The sequence below is a fragment of the Microplitis mediator genome, chromosome 8, assembly GCF_029852145.1.
Source record: "Microplitis mediator isolate UGA2020A chromosome 8, iyMicMedi2.1, whole genome shotgun sequence".
In the NCBI taxonomy this organism is placed as follows: domain Eukaryota; kingdom Metazoa; phylum Arthropoda; class Insecta; order Hymenoptera; family Braconidae; genus Microplitis; species Microplitis mediator.
Window position 1 is genome coordinate 6,377,765 of NC_079976.1, and position 17,861 is coordinate 6,395,625.

Genomic DNA, 17,861 nt, shown 5'->3' on the forward strand with positions numbered 1-17,861 from the left:
CATTTAAATCCTCATTCCACAGTTTATGATTTAATAACAGCTGAATCTGTTATTTTACGAGCAGTTAAAAAAGTATATGTAGTTTTGTTTTTTAAATAAACTCTACAACTGAATAATTACCATAATAACTCCGTTAATCTGTATAAAGTATGAGTTTGAGTTTACAGATTATTTATTTTATTTTTTTTAAATTAAGGGAGAGAAAACGATGGCTTATTTTTTTATAAATCGTATTTTTGGTGTCAATATTTTTTTTTATTTTATATTGAGAGTCTTAGAAATATCGGGGAGTGATAATCAGTAGGCAGAAGAAAAAAAAAATTGACCGATCGACGTACAGACGAGATACCCTGGGACTTTTCCTTTACTCTCCCTTTTTTTTCGAGTTCATTTTAACCCAAGTCAGTTTTTTTGCCGCTTCATAATAAAATAGCTGAGATAACAAACACGAAAATAAATTTTTTCGAGCAAAATTTCGAAACGGTCGTCCTATTTTGAGTAACCAATTTACCCCAAATTTGCTAGGGACTGTAAATAAATATTTATAACAAAAAAAAAAAACTAAAAAATGATAGAGCCTTTGGGCCAATTCCAAAACTTTCCGCTGTTTTCGAGCTCAAAAAACGGCAGGATCAAAATTACGTAATTTCGCTAAAAAAACGTAATTTTTGTCCGACGATACCTTCGGAATAAATCAACCAATGTGCACGTGCTTTCGGCAATCGAAGAAGCTTGTTGAGACTTAGTTTTGATCAAAGTTAAAAACAAATTGGATGAGTGATTTAAAAGTTATGCAACAAGAACTTGAAAAGAAATTGTTTTTGATTTTTTGTATAACTTGTAAACTACTCGACTGATCGACTCCAGAATCGAGTTAGTTCTAAGTTTTGACGAGCCCTTTCGATTGCCACCAAAAATATTCAAATCGGTTCATTTGTTCCAAAAATATCGTCGGACAATAAAAGTTTACACACAGTTAAAAATTGTGTGTTCTTGTGTATAAAAATTCATTGGTTAAAAATTTTGTGTCAATTATTTGACGCCATCAAGTGTAAATTGAACTAAATTTGAATGTGTTATCTGATCTCAACAAGTTTTAAACCTGTGTTATTGTTTGACACAAGTATAATGTGTTAAATTAACACAAAAAATTGAGTGGATCGTTTGGGACATGTGATTTGTGTTAAATTTAACACAATTTAAATTTTTCAACTGTGCATCCATACACACACACACACACACACACACACACACGGACGGACAGGCGTCCATCCGGAAATAGTCAGAATAGCTTCATAATGCCTCAAAATGTCGGGATCTGATGATAACTCGATTTTTGAAGATCGGACCGAAATTAGTAACTTCCCTTTTTTGAAAATTTTTAATTGTCATAGCGAAAAGTTAAAAAGTAGAGTTCCATTTTGACCTACTTTTCTATATGCATATGTATATGTATATATATTAGAGTGATCCAAAAAATAACAAACTTTTTTTTTTTTCTTCCAAACAGGTTCAAAAGTTTCATTTAGATAAAAAAAGACGCCTGTGAAAATTAGAGCTCTTAATATTAACATTAAGAGGTTCCTCATCGCACTTTTCTATTTCCCATAAGAATAACATGGGAAAAATTTTTTTTACGTCTTCTGATTTTTATAAGTAGCTAACGATGCGTCATAGGAATAAATGGCAGGCATATTTTTGTAGGGAATTGAATGCTCTACAAAAAAAGATTCCTATCATTTTTTGAGGAATCTATTTGTTCAAAAGTTATTTGAGGTTGAAGTCGAATTCATATTAAATTTTGAGATTTTCTACTTTTCCGGTGAAACTATCAGACTTATTACAAAATATCATCAGACCTTTTTTGTAGACAATTTTATTCCCTAAAAGTTATTTTTAATAAAGTTTTTTCGAATTCCGCATTGCTTTCTAGTTATTTTTATTTTAATGTCAAGCTCTTAAAATCGATCAGAAGACTATTTTTTTATGAGCATCACATTAAAATAAAAATAACTAGAAAACAATGCGGAATTCGAAAAAACTTTATTCGAAATAACTTTTAGGGAATAAAATTGTCTACAAAAAAGGTCCAATGGTATTTTGTAATAAGTCTGATAGTTTCGCCGGAAAAGTAGAAAATCTCAAAATTTAATATGAATTCGTCTTCAACCTCAAATAACTTTTAAACAAATAGATTCCTCAAAAAATGATAGGAATCTTTTTTTGTAGAGCATTCAATTCCCTACAAAAATATGCCTGCCAATTATTCCTATGACGCATCGTTAGCTACTTATAAAAATCAGAAGACGTAAAAAAAATTTTTCCCATGTTATTCTTATGGAAAATAGAAAAGTGCGATGAGGAACCTCTTAATGTTAATATTAAGAGCTCTAATTTTCACAGGCGTCTTTTTTTATCTAAATGAAACTTTTGAACCTGTTTGGAAGAAAAAAAAAAAAATTTGTTATTTTTTGGATCACCCTAATATATATACACGAGATTGTTTTTTAATTTTTAATTTAGTGAAGATCTTAATAAATCTAAACAATTATTTTTCTTCGTTAAAATAATTTAATTACTACGGTTTCATGATTCCTGAGAAATTGTTTATTAAGTAACATAATAATTTAATAAAAATATGACCCTAGAAACACTATACAATGCAATTAATATAGATCATAAGTTTAAGGAAACTAAAGTTCTCGTAGCAACTGAAGTTTAGATTAATCTCTGAAATACTAGAAACGTTAATCAAGCGCTGGACTTCATTATTCAATGTAAATCACACCAACTTGTGCCACTTAACCTTATGCATATATATATATATATATATATATATATATATATATATATATATACCCACACATATGTATATATATATATTTAAGTGCGGTAAAATCCGATGTAATTTCGTATTTTAATTGTCGTTGCCATACTTCAGTATTTTTTTTTTTTCCGGGACTATTTTTCCGCTTAACAATGAAATAGAGGTCAACGATTTACTTAATTGGAATATTCATAAGGATTAAGTGGAATAAATAAACAAACAAGTCAAAATAAAAATAATGAAAAAAAAAATTATTTTTTAAAAATATTAATCAATATTTGTGGTTATATCGCATTACAAAGTCGTTAAAAAAAATTATTATTATTATTTTTTTTTTTCTGACGTATTAATGATGTTCTCATATATTTTTTAGAATTTCCTGAAGAACGGAAGCAACTACTGGAATCGATTGGACCAGAACTTCAATCTATTTACGATGACATGGGAATTGAAGTATGCTTTGATACTTTTTCTTTATTCTTATATATATATATATATATATATATATATATATATATATATATATATATATATATATATATATATATATATATATATATATATATATATATATATATATATATATATATATATATATATATATATATATATATATATATATATATTTTTATATTTCACATTTTAAATCTTTTCGAGCATACACTTTCATCCTCGTGAAATTCGAGAATAAAAATTCCATTACTCTGTATTTAGGTCACCGATGCTGTCAAATCTTTGAGACAAAAAATTTTATTCTTATGCTTAAAAATATAAATCGCATAAAATGTTATGTTTTCACTTTGATAATTTACGTTACTATTTTTTAGAAAATCTTCATTTTCATATTTTTTACATTTATAAATAAACACATTTCAAATTCATATTTTTGAAAATAAAAATAATTATTATCATTTATTGTTCTGCGAACAAAAAGTGAATTCATTAAATTTTTTTTTGTTAATTTTCAATAGAAACGAATTTTTCGCGCTCGAAAAAATTTAATATTAAATTTATTTTCATAGAACTAAGTACTGAAAACTTATTAAATTTGTAATTTATCTGGTAGGTATTATTGGTCGATATGCAATTTGGTACGAGTAGAAATCCTGATAACGATCCGTACTTAGCTGAATTATTTCTTGAAGAGATCAGAGCATCGTTCCGCCACTCACGCGGATGTTTCCTACTTGTAAGTTTATTGAACTAAAACAAAAGTAATAAACTATTTATAATTAAATTATAATTTTTTTTTCATCGATCGCAAAATAATCAGCGAACTTTTTTTTTTCATTTAAAAAAAAAAATCTTTCAGTTGAATTAAAAATCCTGATTAAAAATTGAAATTTTCTGAGGTCACTCAAATTTTAAATTCATTGAAAAGTCAAATTATTATTTTTCTAAATTTCGTTTTGTTACAAAAAAATGCAAGTAAATAATTTCTGGAAAATTTCATTTCAATTGATCTTTTAAAGTTCACTAAAAAAATTCGCGTGATCTTTAAATATTAAAGTTAAAGTTTTTACAATTTCTTTTTTCACTATCAGCTTACATGGTTGTCTACCAGACTAGAATACGAGATAAAAGAAAATCAATATAAAGATATATCGCATTACAATTCCAAAGGAACTTATAATTTTATATGACCTTTTGGCTTTTAGAAGCTTTCCAAAGTCAAAACCCGCATGAAAAAAACTTATACTCTGAAATTATATCAGATAATATAATATTTATTATATTATAGTATAATTTAGAATATAAATAATCATATATTTAAAAATAACTATTTTTTTGCCGTTTTCAATATAAAATTTTATATTTTAAAAGTATATCAATATAATATATAATTTTATATTTTGGCATATATTATCATTATAAAAACTCCATATAATATTAGATTATATAAAAAAAATATATGTCATTATATGGTATCAATTTATAGGTTTATATATATTATGATTTTATAATTCAAATTATATTATTAACAGTATAATATAATATATAATGCTCGTATATAAGCTTGTATATATTAAAAGATATACATGACACTTTTGTGGCTTCGAAAAATTTTCAGTTCCATGAATGCTCTTTCGGTATCCTCTAAAACTTATTTTATTTTGAGTAATTATTTTTTTACATTAAAAATTAATCATATAAATTAAAATTTATAGTCATAACGACTCTCTCTACAAACTTCCTTTCAAGTTCGATCTACATACTTAATTCACTCGAATAAAATATATTCTCATTGATACTCACAATCATCGTCAAACTGAAAGTCTTTATTTTTCATATTTTATTTTATATTTTTAGATATATAATGTATTATATAATACAATATACAATTCAATATCTTGAGATTCTCCAACGTCAATTATATAAAAAAATATATTTAACAATATAATATTTAATATATAAAACAATATATTCTATTATATATCATTCCAATATATGTAAATTTATAATGAATTTTATAAGTTAAAAATTATATTTTATAATTATATTACATATTATGAAAATATGTATATATTTTTTTATAATTTAAATTATAAATCAAAGTATAACTTTGAATTTATATAAATATTATATTTTATTATACATACATTTTTGCCGTTTTATAAAATTATATATTTACGGTATATTTTTTTATATATAATCAAAATATATGTTATTTTCATGCGGGAAGAGCGTATATTTTTATTTTTATTGCGAACCACTTTCTTGGATTTATTTTAAAGCTAAAAATTGAAAAATGGTATATTACACACCTAGGGCAGTAGAGTAAGAAATGTCTCAGATCACATGTAATTGTTGGCCGAGGCGAAACCGAGGTCTACATTCAACAAACATGTGATCTGAGACATTTCTTATTTTACTGCCCTAGGTGTGTAATATACTATTTCTTCTCGACGAAAGCGGAAAGCGGCAACTTCGTTTTGCACAGCGGGACGAAAGTTGACGCGTTCCGTCCGGAGACAAGAAATAGTATATTACATACCAAGGGAGGAAAGTAGGACATTCTAACCCGCGTGTATAATTGCCTATACCCGAACCGAAGCCGAGTTCTATCTTCCTCCGTGGTGTGCATACGATTTTTTACCAGACCTGCACCTGAAAGTTCAAATTTTCGCCTCTATTTGTGGAAAAAATAGTCCATGCGCTAATTTTTATCATTTGTTTTCTTATACAAGAGAAGAGCGACGTCCTTCACGCGATTCAGGGCAGAAATTTAAACTTTTGATGCGGGTATGATGAAAAAATTTTAATTATCAGGTGCAAGTCTGGTGAAAAATCGTATATTCCCCTTCGGCTCGAGTAGGCAATTATACACGTTAGTTAAGATGTCCTACTATCCTTCCTTGGTGTGTAATATACTATTTTCTTTATATATAAGTCTTCGAAATATATGATACTGAAACTAGCCGACGTCTAATAACGTCTTGGATTTTTGTAAAAACGATAAATTTGAAAAAAGTATACTTCAGAAAATTGCACATATAGTTTTTTTTCATTTTCTACAAGTGTATATTTTTATTTTTTTTTAAATCAAATGTTGAAAAAAAATCCGAAAATTGTTGACTGTCTGCCAACTTCAGGATCATTTAAAACGTTGAGTAGTATAAAAAAAATTATAAGCCCTTTGACTTTAGAAAGCTTCTTAAAACTATTAGGGCGTATAAAATTATGCACCTTTAAAATTAGTAGCGTGATATTACCGGTAGCTTTAATATTTATATCAAAAAGTTGCTTAAAAATGTCCCGAAATTCTACTCGATAATTTATCAAAATCCTGAGCGATTTAAAAAAAATTCTGCATATTTCTAAAAAATTTCTGTACTGCGTAAAATTTAAAACTTTTCAAATGAGATTAAAAAAAAGTAGATTTTTTGCTCTCATATGATGTAACAAAAAAAAGTTATATAAGTAACAAAAAAAGTTTAACTTGAGCTTTAATAATACAGATTAACTTTTTTTCGTTAACTTTTTATAGCTTCTAGTGGGTACGGATTATAGTACTGGTTGGATTCCAACGAAATTTAAAGAGGAAATTTTTCGTACTCTCGTTACGAATTCACCCGAGCTTAATGACTATTACGAGTACAAAGAGCATTGTTATGTTTTAAAGGCCACCAGGTGAGACCTATTCATTATTATAGTGCTTTAAATTTTATTACCTTTCTTTTTGGCATTTTATATTTTTTTCATGATCTTATTATCTGAAATTAGCGTAACACAAAATACTTAAGTAGATATTTACTTGTCGTTTATTTGCAACCTCAAATAAAAATTAATTTTTATCATAATTATTGTTGCTCGACATCAAGAATATTGTTCATTTTACCCCAGTTAATATTTTACTTTTTGACTAAATTATTTTGCCATCAAATACTTGCCGCATTTTGAATCTTTATACTTTTAAACCTGGGTCACTTGGAGACCGACTGCTTGGGACTAAAGATAATTTCAACTAAAAAAAAAATTTACACTTTTCAATCTTTATATATCTTTAAAAAAAAGCCCTGGTAAATATGAAATCTACTTAGATCTCCGTAGATCTGCTAGAAGTGATTTAGATCTAATTTTAGAAAAATCAGATCTCCTTTTAGATCCAAATAATTTTTTCTCAGGTCAATAAAAAAATATCGCAGTAATGAAAAAAAAAAAAAAAAAAAAATTGTTCTCTGGATTTAAAAATGTAAGGATTAAATTTATCAATTTATTACTTATAAACTGTCGGAAGAACTTTTGTTCCTGACTTAAGTACTCGATAGCTACTTAATTTAAAACTCGATCCATCACATAAAATCATGATCCACTCAATCACTCATCTTATAATTTTTTCCAAGCTATTCTTAAACTTACCCAATAAGAAAAAAGATTGTGCAAGCTAAAATAAAAAAAAAACAATAAAGCGTGGTCTTTTCTAATCTTTCAGAGAGGAAACAGTTAAAGATGATTGGCAAACAAAAGGAAAGCGGCTTTCAGAAATTCTTAAAGCTGCTGCCGAATCAGCATTAATAAACGATCCAAACAATATTGATTTACAGTACGTGTTAAAATCAACATCCGAGCGTCAATTAGATTATGGATTAAGTAAGCTCATTACCTATTCAGCTTAAAATTATAAATTTTATTTATTACACTGTAAAAAAACCGGGGTAAGTCCAGGTAGTGCAGGGGTTAAAATTTTTAGGGTTAAATTTTAACACCGTAAGCGGTGTTAAAATAACACCGCGGCCGGTGTAAATATTTTTTACCGGTGTTAAAATATTTTTCGGTGTAGAAAAAATTTTACTTTGCGAATATTTTTACTTACTCGATCACTAAATTACGTATAACATAAATAATTATTTATATAAGTACATAGCAAAATTTAAATTTCCTCCAGAAAATATTCATTAAATTTTGATACTTTTTTTTTCATGATACCAGCATCGAAACTTAAAGTTTCAGTGTCTTTACAGCCAGTCGAAACAAGCTAATTTCAAGCCGATACTGCAAACAACTACTAGTGAATTCGTAATTTGCAAATAGTGGGCAAAAACATTCGTGTTTCTTCCCAAGGGAAACAACACCATTGTTTCTGCCCGGTGTTAGTTATATTTTATGTTCATTTTCAGCTTTATTACTCTTATTTGTTTGCTTGTCACTTCAGTTTACTCATTTCATTTTTAAGTGATAGTTTTAATTAACGGAATGAAATTACTAAAAAATGAGTGAAAATATTATTTTTGTGACAGGCACTTGAAATGTACGACATTTAGCGCCTATAGCCGGTAGCTGAATATATTAGATAAGATACAGCTGGTAAAAGATACCTAATCGTTCTAATAGTGACGTTGATGACGTTGATGAAATTAATAGTGACGTTGATGACGTCACTATTAATTTCGATACGGGGAATATTTTTTTACACCGATTTAACACCGCCTACGCTTATGTTATTTCATTTTAACCCCGCATGGTGTTGAATTGATTCCATTTTTAACACCACTTTTTTTACAGTGTATTACTTAAAGCCAACTATAAAAATTAACAAATATACTTTCATAGATTTAGATAACGAAGGAAATGGAATAATTAGTATTATTCGTAACTGGACTAATAAAGGTCCATTATCATCACCAGCATGTCAAAAGCTCAAAACAAAATTACATTCTCATTTACCTAAGGGCAATGTTTTAAATTTCGATGTTAATTATAATGACTCTGGTATTATTGATCCCGACATAAATAGTCACGATAATTATTTGACAAAACTACGTACCCAAGTATTGGACAGAATCCAAAGCTTAGTAAATGCATCCGTAGAATCCGCTCCAGAAATAAAAAGCCGTAAAAAAATGGTTCAAGAAATTTACGCGGAAAGTCTTGCTCATCAATCATTATTACGCGAAATAGAAGATTTATCTGAAAACGACGATATCGTGCAACGAGTCAAAGAACTTTTACAAATGGGTATGACCCAAAAACATGGTCCTATTATAATACGAGGTAATCGTTGTACAGGAAAGTCTTCAATATTGTCAACAATTTACAAAAAAGTAGATAATTGGTTCATTAACAAAACAACGATGAAAATAGTACGTTTGTGTACAGCAACACCTAAATCGGCCTATAATTTAGAATTATTAAGATTGTTGTGTCAGCATATTGGTTTTATAACCGGTAACAATGATGGCAATTTACCCCGGGATGCGTCTTTTCATCCATTGTATTTAAATAATTGGTTCAATGAAATAATACGTGGGATCGAAGAAAAACCATCTGATGGTAACGACAACCAATTGATTATTTTGATCGACGATATCAGTCGTCTCCATCCTTTGGAGACAGATATTGTGACTGCGTTGTCATGGCTACCATTGCAATTACCACCGGGGTTGCATTTTGTTATAACAACGCAATTGCCATTGGAATTGTTAAAATTGACACCATTGCAAAAAGAGAGATTCAAAAGTACGGATATACTTATCGAGTTACCGGAAACACGCAATCGGATTCCGAATATCGAAAGTGAATTCGATAATTTGGAGAGACTTATCGGTAATAAAGCAGCTAATCGTATTGGTTCGTTGTTAGCTTGTACGGAATATGGGCTATCGGAAACAGAATTACTTGAATTAATAATGCCTACAACAGATGATAGCCCATTGTTATTAGCGTCAGGTCAATTTAATTTTTCAACTTGGTGTTTGGTCCGCAGAAACTTCGATAATCTATTGAGAGTAAGAGTTATGAGCGGAAGGCTACTGTTTTCATGGCGTTGGATTACGCAAGATATTGCGCGTAAACGTTATCTACCAACGCAATTTGTATCACGGCCTTGTCATGCTGAATTAGCGGGACTGTTTTTTTCAGAAGATTGTGAAGACAGTGAACGCTCACCAGTTAATGAACAAGATTCTGATACACCACCAAATAAAGAAACCCCTTTTCAAAGCTTACCACAATCACAAGACATAACTTATACTTTGAGGCATGTTGAAGAAGCATGGCTTCATTTATTACGAGCTGGAGATGCTGAGAAAATAAAAAAGTTTTCTGTTTGCGCTTTTGATTTTTTGTTGGCCGCCGTTCAGATGATAAGCGTTAGTTATTTACGCTGCGTTCTGGAACATGCGAGACGTTATTTGCTGGAACGGGATTTGGAACTGGTTTATTATACGATCAGAAACTCGAGTGATGCTTTGACAAGAGATCCGCTGCAATTAGGCGCCCAATTGATATCTTGGCTCAGGCCCGTTGTGGGCGATGGTGGTGACTTGGTACGATTTCGCTTTGATTATTGCTCCTATTTGTTTGCCTTTGATGATGATAATGAATAATTTCTGATGGTTTTCTTCGATAGGTTAATTCAGGGGATCAAGTCAGCAGGATGATCACTGCAGCAATGGCTTGGTGTGACGGTTACGCAGCACCACTGTTGGTACCACTTAATGGTTGGCTACAGTCGCCTTTGCCGCTGCAAATAAAAACGCTGACTTGCCCTCAAAATGTTAAGTTTGTGGAACCTGCACCAACAGGGCAACATGTTATTATTGTCCCTGATCAAGGAGATGCTCAACTATGGCATGTTATGTCCGGCCAACTTGTTCATACATTCAAAGGTAAGTTTACTTTTATAACCCTGGCGGATCCGAATAACGGTAACTTACCTAATTTGGAAGAATTTTGGTATTTCACCGCGACTTTGCGGTAACATTGCGGTATATCACCGCAAACCTGCAGGTTTACTATAAACTTACAGCATTTTACCGTAAAGTGAAGTATTTCACAGTGTTACGGTAAAAATACCACAAATTACGGTAAATTACCGCATGGAAAGATTGGAACCCAACTGGTTACTGTTCTGCACCCGACTCAGTACGGCGCTGGAAGAAAATGCTCGGTTCTGGTGTACCGTCACACTGATTACTGTGCGGAACCTGACTGAGTAATATGCGCACACGACTCAGTCAGGTCCCGCACAGTCATCACTGTCATGCTGCACCACAACCGAGCGTTTTCTTCCAGCACCGTACTGAGTCGGTTGCAGAACAGTAACCAGTCAGGTTCTTACCTTTCTGTGCGTAAATTGCAGTAAAATACGGTAATTTACCGTAGTTCGGATCCGCTATGGAAATTTCAATGACAATAATATAGAAATTTTGATCGTCTGATATCAATTTAGGCCACTCGAATCCAATTTCCTGCATCGCTGTCACCCAGCAATCACAATATCTGCTGACCGGTTCTGAAGATACATCGATAATAGTCTGGGATATGAAAGAATTGACACTAAAGCGACGTATCTGTGAGCATATTGCCCCAGTATTGACAGTAACCCCGGCTCTTAACAATTCAGTGATTGTAAGCGGAGGTGAAGATTCGCGTATCATCGCAACGAGTCTCCTAACTGGTGAAGTCTTGATGAAAGTCGACCATCACCGCGGACCCGTGACAACTGTAAAAATAGATACCGCTGGTGATGTATTGATATCCGGATCAGCAGACGCAACTGTCTGTTTATGGTCACTTGAAAATTTTCAATTACTCAATAGCATAACGTTACCCTCACCCGTGGCAATGCTCGATGTATCAATAGATTCAGTATTTTTACTAGCCGTCTGCGAAGATAACAAACTATACTTACGTTCACTGGCTACTGGTACTGAGATTCATTCACTCAGAGGACATCAAGGCCCAGTAAAAAGTTTGTCGTTAGCAAAAGACTGCCGACGAGCAGTAGCTGGCGGTGTTGATGGCCACGTATCAATTTTTGATATGCACAGCGGAAAATTAATAAAACCATTGTCGACAAATTCATCAGCCGACGTATCATTCGTCAAAGTAACTGACAAAGACGATTTCCTTATAACAGCAAGTGGCAATCGCGTTACATTCTGGAGTTTCCGTGGTGATGAAAATAACAATTTCAAATCATTAGGATCTAAATCTGGCAAACACGAATCACTACAACCGCATACATCGGCAATATCATGCTTGGATATATCACGCGATGGTGCGACTGCAGTAACAGGTGGCACTGATTCCCTAGTCAATTTATGGCAATTGAACACACATGAGCTTATTATGACGCTGGAGGGACACATTGCAAGTGTTACGTGCGTTGCATTTTCAGCCTCGGGGTTGTTTGTTGCCTCGGGATCAGAAGATAAAACAGTACGTGTTTGGGGATTAACACTGGGCTTAGTTGTCGCAACATTTCGGCATATGGCTCCAGTTACTGCAGTGATTGCTATGCTGGATGGTAGACGAGTCGTTAGTTCTGATCGCGGTGGCACCATTAGAGTCTGGGCAGCCGACACTGGTACACTGATACAATCGGTATGCGGACCGGGTCGTTGTTTCGCAGTAACATCGGATATGAGATACGCAATCTGTGGTACGGGTGACAATCAATTGCGTATACTGAGTTTGGGTGCTGGTCCAGAGGAAAAACATCAAATTTCACACTCACAGGATATTACGTGTTTAGTCGTAACACCTGACTCGCAGTCGCTGATCACTGGATCACGCGATATGAGTCTCAAAGTTTGGCAATTGGCTGGGGGCAAATTGTCCCAGGTACTAGTAGGTCATACTGATCACGTGACGTGCGTCGCAGTTGCTGTTACTGACAAAAGTATCGTTGTTTCGGGATCGCGTGACGCTAATTTGATTGTCTGGGACATAAACACGGGAGCAGACTTGCATACTCTTATTGGACATCTTGGTTATGTCACTTGCGTCCGTTTATCTGGTGACGGGACTCTGGCTGTAAGCGGAAGTGAAGATAAAAGTTTGTTTATTTGGGACACCAAGAAGGGAATTGCATTGAGCTCAATTGTTCTTCATGTTACTATACTAGGAGTCGAAATGTCAACCGATTGTTCACGAATGGGAATTCATCTACTGGAACAAAGTCGCATGCCTATACTTTGTTTACACAACACACCTGCTCAATATGTTAAGTTACCGTCTTATGTTGCGCCTCGGGATTTACGACCGCCTGGGCCTAAACGACCTGCCAGGAGATTGTTGAAGAAAGAAGTTTCATTGGATACTTACACATGGCAAAGGAAATATGGTCATTTGACATCAGGTAATTTTATTTAAAATTTGTTAGTTTTCTTTTGTAGACTGAGGTTAGTTTGCTAATGATGAAATTATGCGTGCGCATATTAACCCGTGTTTTGCACAACTCTATTGCAAAACAATGAGATGTGTTCGGCTGACGTTTACTAGATCCCACCTGATTCACTCACGTAAAAATTATATTTACACATATTCAAATATTCTCAACTAGAACAAAATTCGTACCGTTTGAAAGATGTTATTAATGAATAAAACGAACACAGTGTTAAGTCGTTTTTTTTTGTACATAATTATTGAAAAAAAAAAAACCTCCGTCACGTGATATAGTTTCAACAATACTGTCATCTAGAAAAATTCTAGCGTCAAGTCCGAGCGTCAAATTGTAGCGTCAACGATGCTGCCAGTTTAAATAAGTGTCGAAAGAAGTAATCAGAATCGAAATGAATTTTTATAGTTTTATCTCTTCCCGTTTTGACGCTAGAATTTTTCTCGATGGCAGTATTGTCGAAACTATACCATATAACCGACCTTAACGCTCAAAACCAGCGTTGAGCGTCAGTATGACATTGCACCATTAGATGGTTTGGCCATGATCACGGGGTTTTGTTCTGGTATATATATGTATATTATAAGGCCTTGGGCGAACCCAATCGAGTCGAATTCATATACGAATCAAATTCACGCCTCAACCAAATCAAATTCATTTTTTAAAATCAGATCGAATTAATGGATCGGCGACGGGACGAATCTCAGTGCCGAAAGACCTCACACTCTTAGTGTGAAAAATTCTTCCGGCAATCGCTGGGATTCGAACCCACGCCCGGCCAGTGATCAAGTTCGAAAGTTTTTTTTTAATACTTTCTTGCATATAAGAGCGCCATCTATTTATAACTTTTTGCCCATAAGAAAAAAATATATATCCGGATATATCCGGGAAAATTTGGAATATGTTACATGTATGCAACATTTATATAAATATATGTCTCATATATGCAGATTTGCCCGGATATATCCGGATATATATTTTTTTCGTAGGGGGAATGAGCAACTGAGTTATGCACGTTTGGATTTTTCAATTTTTTTTTTAATTTATATTATTAGTATAAGTTTGATGATTTGTTTGATGCAGGAATAATGGTCGCTGCTGTCGAAGACAGATTGAAACGACGTTTCAGTGTTAGCGCGTCAATGGAAGAAATAAGCAAAGCTGGTTTAGCAAATTCACAATCAAGTCTCGGACGTGAGCAAGCTGCATTAGCACAATCACAACACTTTGATCAACTTGAGGCATTATGGAATAAACAATCGCCACCTCCAAAACCACGTGGATTTGGACGTACATTATCTAAACAGAGCTCGCTTCAAGGAACCCGAATATCGGATTCTGATGAAGAAGGTTAATAATCATTGTTTTTTTTTTTGTATTAACTAAATATTGTTATTTATTATAATAAGAATGAATTTTATTACAGATGTACCAGATTAAATATCGCTGAGATAAGTATAAAGTTTATGAAACTTATGGTAAATTATAATGAAAAAAGTAAATCCCTCTCTATCTAAATATATATATTTTTGACTGAACTATTATTAAATTACAATATATATATTATTTTTTCAATATAATAAATAACTTAATATTAAGTATTTTATTTCAACGAAATAATTTTTTTTAAATAATTGTTTTTTTTATTGTTGATATTTATTTATAATTTAATGAAATCCAAATCTCTAGTCAGTATAATCAAATGTTATAGACAAATGCAAATGATATACATATATATGTATATGATATATATATGAAAGATATAAAATTATAATTTAAGTAAAATATCATACTTGTGTTAAGTAATTATTAAGTATTATTATATGGGTTAATTCTAAGATCTCATTAAAAAAATAGATTACCCGGAAGAATAGTTAAATATAATCATATATGTTCAGATATTCAGAAATGATAAAATATATGTCCATTTACGATCAAATGTGTTCATTAATGATCTGAGATGATCACATATGAGTCCCTTTATAATCAGATATGATCATAAGTGGTCACCCTTAGTAATGGATGATCAGATAGAAGTACATTTATAATCATATGTGATCAGAAATTATCATATGGATCGAATTTGATCACATATTAGTTAATATATGATCAGATATGATCATAAATGGACATGTAAACACTGATTGGCACTCATATGTGATCAGAGATGATCATATATAATCATGCATGTATATATATGATCAGATATGATAATGCAAGGTCATATTTAATCGCCAATTAGTTCACATATGATCAGATATGATCATAAATGGACATGTAGGGTCTTGGGTGATCAGATACGATTACATTGACACTCATATATGATCATATATAATCATTCATGATTATGTATGGTCATAGATGATACGATACGAATACATTGGTAATCATATATGATCAAAAGTGATCATTCAAGGTAATATTTGATCACAAAATAGTTCAAATATGACCAGATGTGATCATAAATGGACACGTAGACACTGATTGACACTCATTTGTGATCAGAGATAATCATATATAATCATGCGAGATCATATATGGTCATGGCTAATAAGATATGATCATCTCTAATCATATGTGATCAGATATGATCATACAAGGTCATATTTGATCGCAAATTAGTTCACATATCATCTTATATGATCATAAATGGACATGAAGGGTCATGGTTGATCAGATACGAATACATTGACACTCATATATGATCAGAGATGATGATATATAATCATGCATGATCATGTATGATCATAGATGATACGATACGAGTACATTTGTAATCATATATGATCAAAAGTCATCATACAAGGGCATATTTGATCACATAACAGTTAAAATATGATCAGATATTATCATAAATGGACATTTAGAGTCATGATTAATTAGATACGAGTACATTTATGATCAGATATGAGCTTACATATGATCACGTATGACAACATATAAAATCATATACGATATATGTTTAAATATTCAGGTTCCTGGCTAAAATTTCTACCAGTAATACAAAAAAAAATAATTAATGAAAAAATTACGCTGCAAATAATATACAAAGATTTATATTATATTATCTTCCATAATATATTTATATAAAATAAACCTTTCAATATGAACTAAAAAAATGCTTAAAAGTAAAACAATGAAATAATTTATTACAATAATTTTTTAATTATAAAAAAATCAAAGTTCCAATCTATTAAAACACTTCCATTTCTTATTATTAATTATTTAGTAATTATTACCTAGTCAATAAACTAAATTATAAAATTATTTTTATTTATCTGTAAGCAAAGTATTATGAGTGTATTATTTACAATTATAGTGAAATCAATGAATCGTACAAATTGTTATCTATATAGTTGATGTTACAAACCTTCCAAATAATGAATAAACAGAAAGTAAATATATGACGACATAAAATAATATATATTCTCCAAAAAAAATAAAAAATAGATACAAATGTATAGTTTTAATAAATTACAATTATTTTCGTCGTTATATATATGTATGAGAACAATAAAAAAAACGTTATCTTTATGATTAAAATAATATAATATAAATAATAAAAATAAAAATGTCACAAATATAAAAGTTTAAAAATCTGTCCTTGTTATAAAATAAAACCTGTGTTGTAAAAAAATAATTAATAACATTCAATGTTATAAATTAAACTTTTTTTTAGCTCCTTCAAATATGTGCTCCTAAAAGTATTTGTTTAAAATAATAAAAGAATAAAAAAGATTTAAAATAAAAAATTTATTATTTCAAATTATCAATTGAACAATAATTGATAATTGAACTTTCAAATAAAATATCAAAAATTTATTTATCTATTTATTCATTTATGGCCCAACAGCTTACGCCAATAACAGGATCAGATAGATAATAGTATTAAAAATACAAATCTATAATAATTACAATCTGGTAACAGACGTAAAAATTTCAATACAAAAAAATACTTTTTACAATTTCATAAAACAAAATTCCAAACAAAACAAAAATTAAATGAATATTGTCATGGTTTAAAAATTATTAATTTTTTTTTACTATTAATGACGAATTAAAATTTAATAAACTTAAAAACTTTTAACCCCGTATGCAGATTTGTTTTGGATTACAGGTCATTGATCTTCATAAGCTCAGTGATTATCAACCACTGCTTAAATAATACCTTTTTGGGAGCTATTTCCTCGATACAATCGAAGTCCATTAGCTCTGACAGTTATTCTACGCAGAAGCGGAAATTTCTTGGAATTTCCGAGTTAACGGATACCCCTTCTCCCTTAAACAGTAAATAATACGCATGCGCTGTTACTCCTACATGAATGATGACATATAAATATACGCAGGCACATAAGAACATATAGCATCGGGTAGGAGACAGCGTAGCTCGTAGTGGGGGGTCAAGATTCA

At 31.0% G+C, this 17,861-nt stretch overlaps 1 protein-coding gene across 1 annotated transcript in view; it reads left to right on the plus strand.

The window, feature by feature from the left end:
* LOC130673648 (protein qui-1) overlaps positions 1-17,832 on the plus strand; it is a 53,251-nt gene extending 35,419 nt beyond the window's left edge. Inside the window, exons 3-11 of the mRNA XM_057478756.1 lie at positions 3,201-3,280; positions 3,894-4,016; positions 6,816-6,958; positions 7,761-7,918; positions 8,879-10,593; positions 10,677-10,935; positions 11,499-13,412; positions 14,535-14,801; positions 14,878-17,832. Coding sequence (XP_057334739.1) covers positions 3,201-3,280; positions 3,894-4,016; positions 6,816-6,958; positions 7,761-7,918; positions 8,879-10,593; positions 10,677-10,935; positions 11,499-13,412; positions 14,535-14,801; positions 14,878-14,891 — 4,673 coding nt within the window. The 3' untranslated portion in view covers positions 14,892-17,832. The remainder of the gene's footprint in view (positions 1-3,200; positions 3,281-3,893; positions 4,017-6,815; positions 6,959-7,760; positions 7,919-8,878; positions 10,594-10,676; positions 10,936-11,498; positions 13,413-14,534; positions 14,802-14,877) is intronic.
* The last annotated feature ends 29 nt before the right edge of the window (positions 17,833-17,861 follow it).